Source organism: Amia ocellicauda, chromosome 14, assembly GCF_036373705.1.
Source record: "Amia ocellicauda isolate fAmiCal2 chromosome 14, fAmiCal2.hap1, whole genome shotgun sequence".
NCBI classification, from domain to species: Eukaryota; Metazoa; Chordata; class Actinopteri; order Amiiformes; family Amiidae; genus Amia; species Amia ocellicauda.
The window spans coordinates 23,891,738-23,900,827 of record NC_089863.1 but is presented as its reverse complement, the minus strand read 5'-3'; the positions used below and the strand labels follow the sequence as shown (position 1 = coordinate 23,900,827).

Below are 9,090 nucleotides of genomic sequence, written 5' to 3'. Positions count from 1 at the left end.
ACACACTCACAAGAGGAAGAGACACCCGCCCCCGCACGCTCACAAGAGGAAGAGAGACACTCGGCCACGCACTCACAAGAGGAAGAGACACTCGGCCGTGCACTAACAAGAGTTAGAGACACTCGGCCACGCACTCACAAGAGGAAGAGACACTCGGCCACAAACTCACAAGAGGAAGAGAGACACTCGGCCATGCACTCAAAAGAGGAAGAGACACCCGCCCCCGCACGCTCACAAGAGGAAGAGACACTCGGCCGTGCACTCACAAGAGGAAGAGACACTCGCCCCCGCACTCACAAGAGTTAGAGACACTCGGCCACGCACTCACAAGAGGAAGAGACACTCGGCCACGCACTCACAAGAGGAAGAGAGACACTCGGCCACACACTCACAAGAGGAAGAGACACTCGGCCACGCAGTCACAAGAGGAAGAGAGACACTCGGCCACGCACTCACAAGAGGAAGAGACACTCACAAAAGGAAGAAAGGTAGACACTCGCATGTGCACTCAAGAGGAAGACACTCGCCCGCACGGGCTCACAAGAGGAAGAGAGACACTACGCTCACATACGCACACAACCAGAGACTGCAACACCGAGGTGAGGAATGTCAGCGTTTATTCAGGGAACTGTGGGGTGGGGGTGTTTACAGTTACAGTTGGGTGGCATGTGTTTCCTTTACTTCTTGCCCTGCTGCTGCTGTTTCTTGAGGTGCAGCTGGTAGCACTGCTCGCAGGCCACCGACAGGCCCACCACCAGCGACACAAACTCCTCGAAGCTGACCTGCCCGTCGCCATTCTGGTCCAGGTCCCGCATGATCTTGTCAATGGCTGCGGGGTCCTTCTGGGTCTTCAGTGGGGGAAGAGGGAGAGTTGATGTTACTATTAGTACTGTAGCTGCCTGGACTGGACTGCTGCAGAGTCACTGACTGGACTGGACTGCACTAATGCAGAGTCACTGACTGGACTGGACTGCACTAATGCAGATTCACTGACTGGACTGGACTGCTGCAGAGTCACTGACTGGACTGGACTGGACTGGACTGCTGCAGAGTCACTGACTGGACTGGACTGGACTGGACTGCTGCAGAGTCACTAACTGGACTGGACTAGACTGGACTGCTGCAAACTCACTGACTGGACTGCTGCAGAGTCACTAACTGGACTGGACTACACTGGACTGCTGCAAAGTCACTGACTGGACTGGACTGGACTGCTGCAGAGTCACTGACTGGACTGGACTACACTGGACTGCTGCAAAGTCAGACTGGACTGGACTAGACTGGACTGCTGCAAAGTCACTGACTGGACTGGACTGCTGCAGAGTCACTGACTGGACTGGACTGGACTGCTGCAGAGTCACTGACTGGACTGGACCTCAGTGTAGTGAGTCAGGGAGGTCATAGCATGGTGAGGGGGTGGGGGGACAGCCCTACCTTGAGGAAGCCAGAGAGCTCGGTCTCCATCAGCTCCTTCAGTTCCTTCTTGCTCAGGGTGGCACCGACGCCGTCCCTCCCGGAGTACCGGTGGAACACGGTGATCAGGGACTCCATGGCTCGTTCCAGCTCAGAAGGCATCTTGGCACAGATAGACTGAGAGAGAGTGAGGGAGAGGTTAGGTTGAGAGGAATACTGACTGAGTGACCGTGTGTTGAAATGTGACGCAGGGAGAGAGAGATGGTGAGATGACTTCTCCCCCCGGTCTGTCGAAACGCAAACCATTGGAGAGGGCAGTCCAGCGTTTACACAGAAGCCATATTAAATGCACAGGCATAGCTCCGAACACAACAGCAATAGAAAGATAACAGAACAAGGCAGATGCAAAGCTGGCCCTCTATTCCTCACCCTTCCTCCCCCTGCCTCCCTCTTCCCCTCCCTTCCTCTCTCTCTTTCCGACTCTGACTCACTGGGTAGTGGTGGTGGGGGGGCCAGGGGTCAACAGGGGAAGGTGCGTCACTCTGACCGAACTTATACATTTGGAAACTTCTTCTCTGGCTGTTAATTAGTGTTTGAGTAATGCTCAAAAACACACACAGTCCTACACTTAAAGAACACACACACTCACTCATATACTTGAACACATACAGACACACACTCAATCCTATACTTAAACACACACACACATAATTAAACACAGTCACTCAGGAAAATATGAGCAACAGGCCGGGGCTTGGCAGAGTGCTTAGTGAAAGAGGGAGGGAGGAAAACGAGAAAGATTGGGAGAGGGAAGAAGGAAAAAGGGGGAGGGAGGGAGAGGGAATGAGTACATGGCACAAGCTTCAAACTGTCTGGAAAATGCTAAAAGGAGGGTGCGGTAGGGAGAGAGGAAGGGGGGGTGGGGACTCAATTTTTAAGAGCAGCCAGTACCAGAGTCCACCCTGCATCCTGATACCACAGTCTTGTTACAATATTGATTTTCTCAGATCAATTAAACTAGAGGAAACCACTCTATCTCCTGGGTCCGAGTGGCACATGTTCTGTCAGCGGGCATTTTACACGTGTAGTGTTGCTCTGACGTTTCCAGACTGTTAATGACGGCGTTCCGTCACAATGTCGTCAAAAAACAAATGCCTACATAGACAGGGTAAAACAAGCATGTTTTTCCGATGAACTGCACGCTTTAATTCTGCGATTCTCCTGCAAATGTGCTGTCAATCTCCGCTTGAAACATCTCTAGGGGGTCGGAAGGCCAAGGTGCATAGTTCTGCGCCGTCGTGCAGGCTGATCTCCACCAGTTCATGTCTTATCAGACCGTGGGGACCAGTTTCACTGCATTCACCCCGACCTGCGTGTATGTGCGTGGGTGGTCTGCACGACGTGGTCTGATGGGTCATTCCTTCACTTCATGTTTAAAACCCCTTGCTACAGACATGTTCTAGTTCAAGCAAAGAGTTATTTTATTATGTTTACAAAACAGCCCGTTGGACGTTTCAATATAAAATAATGTTAATCACGCTGTGCTTGAAACAACCCTCCCTTTTTCTCTTCTCTCCCTCTCTCCTTCCATCTACCACCTCCCCCCCCCCAATCCCTCTCTTTCGACATCCATCTTCTACGCCCTGGTTTGACCCCAGAACGGTTTAGAAACTAAAATGATCATACAATCCCGTCTGTGTTTAACTTTGGAGTTGAGAGAAACTCGGAGGATAGGTGCAGATGTTTACAGAGCAGGGGAGGAGTGGGAGAGAGAGAGAGAAAAGTATGTGGAGAAGTCGAAAAGAAAAAGAAAAAGTGCACATGAAGAAGTGCAAGTTAGGACACGTGACGTAGCTCACGCATGTCGCCTAGAAACCACCTCATAATTGCACAAGATACAAATATGAAAACAAACTTTCAAAGCTTATATAGTGTATACTGCCTAAACTCACAAGTGCGTTGCACAACAACATTGCAGAAACCCCCCCCCCTCCCCTTGTCCTAATCCCGAACTCGACCCGGTCCCGATCTGGTTTGAAGTCTTTGCAGAGGATTGCGCACTCGGGAGAAACGGTGTCCGGATTAGTGTGTCCACCCCTGCAAAGATGGTGCACGTACGCGTAATCCCTGCCAGGGGGGAGAAGAAGGGGGGATGACACAAGCAGGAGAGCTAGAGGCGGCGGGCAGGGTGGTCAGCTTACCGGGAGAAGTCGGGAGAGAAGGTGCGTGTGCGGCAGCGTGCGGGACAGGCGGCTGAATGAGGAGAGGACGCGCGGAGGAACACACGGGCAAAACACGGGACACGCCCAGCGCGGCGTTCTGGAACGCTATCGCCGCATTCCGACACAGCTGCGTCACTAGTGCAACACACACACACACACACACACACACACACACTCACACGCAGTGTTGCTGTTACAGTAACGGGCTGTAGTAACAGTAGAGTACAGTAGTGCTGTTACAATATGACAGCATCTGGGAGAAGAGTAACTGATTGTACAATAATAACAATGTTAATGTAAGAAAAGAATACTCTGCTTGTTGTCAGTCTATCAGTCAGTCAGCCAGTCAGTCAGTGTGTCAATCAGTGTGTCAGTCTGTCAGACAGTCAGTAAGTCAGTGTATCAGTCAGTGTGTTAATCAGTGTGTCAGTCAGTCAGTCAGTCAGTGTGTCAGTCAGTGTATCAGTCAGTCAGTCAGTGTGTTAATCAGTCAGTTAGTGTGTCAGTCTGTGTGTCAGTGTGAGAGTCAGTCAGTCAGTGTGTCAGTCTGTCAGTTTGTGTGTCAGTCAGTCAGTGTGTCAATCAGTCAGTCAGTCAGTGTGTTAATCAGTGTGTCAGTCAGTCGGTCAGTAAGTCAGTGTATCAGTCAGTCAGTCAGTCAGTCAGTCAGTGTGTCAATCAGTCAGTCAGTCAGTGTGTTAATCAGTGTGTCAGTCTGTCAGACAGTCAGTAAGTCAGTGTATCAGTCAGTGTGTTAATCAGTGTGTCAGTCAGTCAGTCAGTCAGTGTGTCAGTCAGTGTATCAGTCAGTCAGTCAGTCAGTGTGTTAATCAGTCAGTTAGTGTGTCAGTCTGTGTGTCAGTGTGAGAGTCAGTCAGTCAGTGTGTCAGTCTGTCAGTCTGTGTGTCAGTCAGTCAGTCAGTCTGTCACGAAGGTATCACGGCCCCAATTTGGTCCATATCATACACCTGTTTATTATGTTACCAGTACACCACCACTCTGTATGTGTGTGTGCTTGTCAGGCACTGTGTGTGTGAGTGTGTGTGTGTTTTTTTCAGGCACTGCGTGTGTATTTATGGTCTCTGCTCTGTGCATTGACACTATCAGGCTGCAGCTGATTGCACAGCCACAGTGTGAAAGGGGAGTGACACTAATGCAGACTAAGCCCTTTTCCCTATATGACGCCGCTGTGCGCTCTGTAATCTAGTGAGATGCAGGTCTGATAGTGTCGATTCACAAAGCAGAAGACACAAACACACACTATACTGTGTTCATACCACACCACACTACACTTTACTGTGTTAATACCACACTACACCACACTACACTTTACTGTCACCTACATATATACAGACTGATATTTTGTATTACTGTGTGTGTATGTTCAGTCTGAGTTAGTGTAACAGTGTGTATGTACTGACTGGTTATACAGTCCAGTGTGTATTATTATTACTCTCTGTCCCTCTCTTCTGTCCTAATCCTCCTCAATCTCCCTGTCGATCACTCCATCCTCTGCTCTTCCCTTGCTGACCTTGGAATCGGTGGCCCTGCTCTCGCCTGGTCCCCTCCCTACCTCATCGCTCACCCCCACCTGGTGACATGGCACTGATCTCCATCCACACCCCAACCTCTCCTCAAGGGTGTGCCCCAAGGCTCTGTCCCGGCCCCCCTCCTGTTCTCTCTGTGCTCATCCAGACACTGGTTCTCTCCCGCCTGGACCACTGCAACTCCCTCCTGGCCGGCCTGCACGGATATACTACCAGCCCGCTTCAGTTCATCCCCTTCCTCCAGAGCCGCCCCTTTCCCACCCTGGCCCCTGGGAGGTGGAAGGACCTTCCCGCTGAGGTGAGGACCGCCCAGTCCCTGACCACCTCCTGGCCATCACTCAAGACACACCTGTTCAGACTGTACCTGTAATACAGCAACGTGATCTCCTGGGCCGCTCCGCACTCTCACTCTTATCCACGTTTTTATTTAACTCTGCTCCCTTCTGCACCTGCTGGCTTATGTATTGTTAGCACTTGTATTGTTTTACTCTTCTCCTCTGCCCCCCCCCCCTCCCTGTAGCACATACTGGGACTTTGTCAGCTAATTTGTGTTTTGCACTGATTGTATTATTGCACTTCGGAATATTTCTTGTGAAAAAGCACCCTGGGGAAGGGCGTTGGCTAAAATAATAATAATAATAATAATAATAATAATAATAATAATAATACAGTATAATAATACAAAAAGTGTATCTGTGTATGTCAGGTGGTGTTACATTATCCACAGTGTATGCACAGACTGGGTGCAAGACTGCAGTGTTGCCTGCTTTGTATGGGGGAGGGCCATGTTCGGGGAGTGGCCACTCAGGAATGCGGACAGGGTGGGGGGCAGAGCCGCGCACAGACAGGCACAGGTGATATAGTCAAGCAATCGTCTTTGACCTGGTTAAACAAGGGTGCCACTGAATATTAATTAAACTTCACTACGTAATGATCATTAAGATATTTAGCTAGTATAACAATATAAAATTGAGATGACAGGAAATGTACTCAACTGAGCCAACAGAAGGATTTTTAATTTCTCTGATTTGCTTAATGTGTTAAGAAAATAACCATACATCTATACTCATAGATGCTCATTTTGTTGCACTATCTGTCCTGGGTAGAACCAGTATCTGTGTTTTCTGCATAGCATTCAACACCATTCTGTGTAAGAATGAACACCCAAGTGTTTCTTGAGTCATATTATGATTTTTTTTTTATCATTTTTACTCATAAAATAAAAACAAATATCGCAGGTGGGATTTGATCTTGCAGCCTTCTTCACTTTACCTTTCTAAAAAAATCAATTGTTGGTAGCACAACAGAGGCTAATGAGAGAGAGTCTGTGAGGTGGAAACCCAATCCCCTGTAGCAGAGCTGTCAGGACTAAAAGAGTCACCAGCAAGATGTTTATCAGGGTATTATTATTATTATTATTAGTAGTAGTATTAGTCATAGTAGTTGTAGTAGTAGCACTATCACAATATGGCCTTAAAAAGATGTGTAGATTGTATTGAATTCATACTAACTGAACTCAAAGTGTGTAAAAACCAGCCTGTTACACTGACATACTCTGTTCTATGTGTATCTCGTGTCTTTCGATCTATCGTATTATCGTATAGCAATTGTGCCATCTAGCGGAATAATGCGGGTACTGCAGCCCGCTCACCAATGCTGTATCCCGGCAGTTGGTGGCGTAAATACAATTGAAGCATGAGCATTTTGTTTTGTTTGTTAATTATTGAACAATATCAGTTACTCATGAAATGAAAACTTTCTGTGGTTCTGTGACTGTTGGCAGGCAGCTCGCAGAAAAGCAAGAAGAACAGATCAGAATGGAATGATTTAGATTGGACTTTATTTAGATTAGAGTTTTCCAGAGATCAGTCCTCAACCTGACCGAGTGGAACAGCAAATACAGAGTTCATCAGAGGCGTGGAGACATATGTACATGCATGTCTGTTTGGGTGGGCGTGTGCCAGGCACTGGGGGAGAGGGGCTGCTGGGAAAGGCGTAGCTGGTTCTGGAGCGGTCCAGCGCTGGGCTCACATGTCCTGGAAGCACTCATTGCACAGGAAGGTGAGGGCGCCGATCAGGGTGACAAATTCCTGGAAATCCACTTTGCCGTCGCCATTCTCATCCAGTTCCTTCATGATCTCAGACACTTTGGCATCATCGTTCTGCTTCTGTAAACAGGGTGTGGGGTTGTGAAAGAGGGAGATGGAGGGTTTAGTGATGTGGCAATGACCCAAACCTTCATCTGGCTTTCTGGAGTCTTTCTGACTGGAGCCAGGGCTGTGTGGACTATAGTATAGTATAGTATAGTATAGTATAGTATAGTATAGTATAGTATAGTATAGTGGTCCAGACTGGAGCTAGCGCTGTGTAGACTATCGTATAGTATAGTATAGTGTAGTATAGTATAGTATAGCATTGTTTAGTACACTAGAGCAGAGTACAGTATAGTACAGTGCAGTGTAGTATAGCATTGTATAGTACAGTATAGTAGAGTACAGCACAGGAATCTCACCCCCATGAAGTTGTACAGCTCGCAATTCAGCAGCTTCTTCAGCTCGGACTTGTTGAGGCTGTTATTGTCCCCCCCTCCCTGGGCGTAGTTGTGGAAGACGGTGATCAGGCCGGTCATGCACTCCTCCAGCTGTGTGGACTCCTTGGCACTCATAGCTGATGGCAGGTCTGTAGATCTGAGCAGAGACCGGAAAAAAAAGTGATGGAGAATCGGGGGGGAGAACAATAAATCTCAATGGAGAACCTGCAATATCCGAGCATCTCATCTCCCTCTGCAAGGAGACCCTGCTGGACTGGGCTGGAGACCCTTTTTATTTATGTATTTAGTTAAATAACCATACATTAATGAAGACATACATTAAGTAATTTGAGTAAGCAATGATTAATCTGTAACACAGTGAGAAGGTTGCCAAATATCGCTGCTCTCTGGTGCCAGCAGTTGGAGGGTGGTTGCCCTCTGTTGTTCAGCGCAATTCAATAGCAGTGCCGGTAGTTTTGTTTCTGTTTTAGTGTCCACATGCAGCTGTTGGATTAGGGGCCAACTTTACATCAACCCAGTCTTCATAGTGCCTGTGCAGTACAGTACAGTCATACAGTCCACATTATTATTATTATCATTATTATTATTATTTTAAGTTAGGAATGCTACAAACCACCTTGGGCATGATTAATGTCCCCTTCACACACATACACATGCACACACACACACACGCCCGGGCACAAAAACGTACATACGCTCTCAGACACAGCAGACAACAAAGAGACACACTTGCACACGCAGACAAATGCACACACTAGTAAATTCACAAAGACACAGAAAAAAATCCCACAAAGAAGCACACACTCGCACACACCACAATGTTGAGTCTGAAAATGAAGACGTGTCATTGCGGTGTCTGCCAGTCTGTCTGTCTGTCTGTCTTTCTTACCTGTGCAGTAGTGGCGTTGGGGCAGCTGTAGGCTCAGGCAGGGCTGGAGCGAGACGGTGAGGCAAAGATGGAGCTGAGCACTTTATATAGCGACTTGCATGTGATCGGACAGCCAACGCCTCTTCACCAACCCCACTCTGCCCCCTGCCCAAACAGGTTGGATTGCTCTCTTTCTCCAGAATTAACAATGAGCTCCACACATGCTTTTGACAACCCCTACACCCAATTCTGTATATGTACACACAGGCACAGACAGCACAGGAATATATATAGAACAGATCCGGATAGACGTTTATTTGAATATGGCCGCAAAATATTTAGAAACAGATTCTAAATTATGACTGTATATATTTTCTGGAGATACAGGAGAGAACTAGCTTCTTCTTATTATTATTATTGTTATTGATGGTACAGTGGAGTTTTGACTGGGACATAGCTCAGGGGCTCACAGAGACAGACAGAGCAGTG

At 47.9% G+C, this 9,090-nt stretch overlaps 2 protein-coding genes across 2 annotated transcripts; both read right to left on the bottom strand.

Annotated features, from left to right (window-relative positions):
* Nucleotides 1-600: 600 nt before the first annotated feature.
* On the bottom strand, nt 601-3,754 carry LOC136767456 (protein S100-A1). The gene is made up of 3 exons (XM_066721250.1): nt 3,615-3,754; nt 1,435-1,590; nt 601-848 (listed from the first exon to the last, which is right to left on the bottom strand). Exons 2-3 carry the CDS (start codon nt 1,573-1,575, stop codon nt 678-680), a joined length of 312 nt encoding a protein of 103 aa, XP_066577347.1. The 5' UTR covers nt 1,576-1,590; nt 3,615-3,754; the 3' UTR covers nt 601-677.
* A 3,251-nt stretch (nt 3,755-7,005) lies between these two features.
* LOC136767460 (protein S100-A1) lies at nt 7,006-8,728 on the bottom strand. Its single transcript, XM_066721255.1, has 3 exons — nt 8,623-8,728; nt 7,695-7,869; nt 7,006-7,350 (listed from the first exon to the last, which is right to left on the bottom strand). The coding sequence occupies exons 2-3, from the start codon at nt 7,845-7,847 to the stop codon at nt 7,210-7,212; spliced, it is 294 nt and encodes a 97-aa protein (XP_066577352.1). The 5' UTR covers nt 7,848-7,869; nt 8,623-8,728; the 3' UTR covers nt 7,006-7,209.
* Between the last annotated feature and the right edge of the window lie 362 nt (nt 8,729-9,090).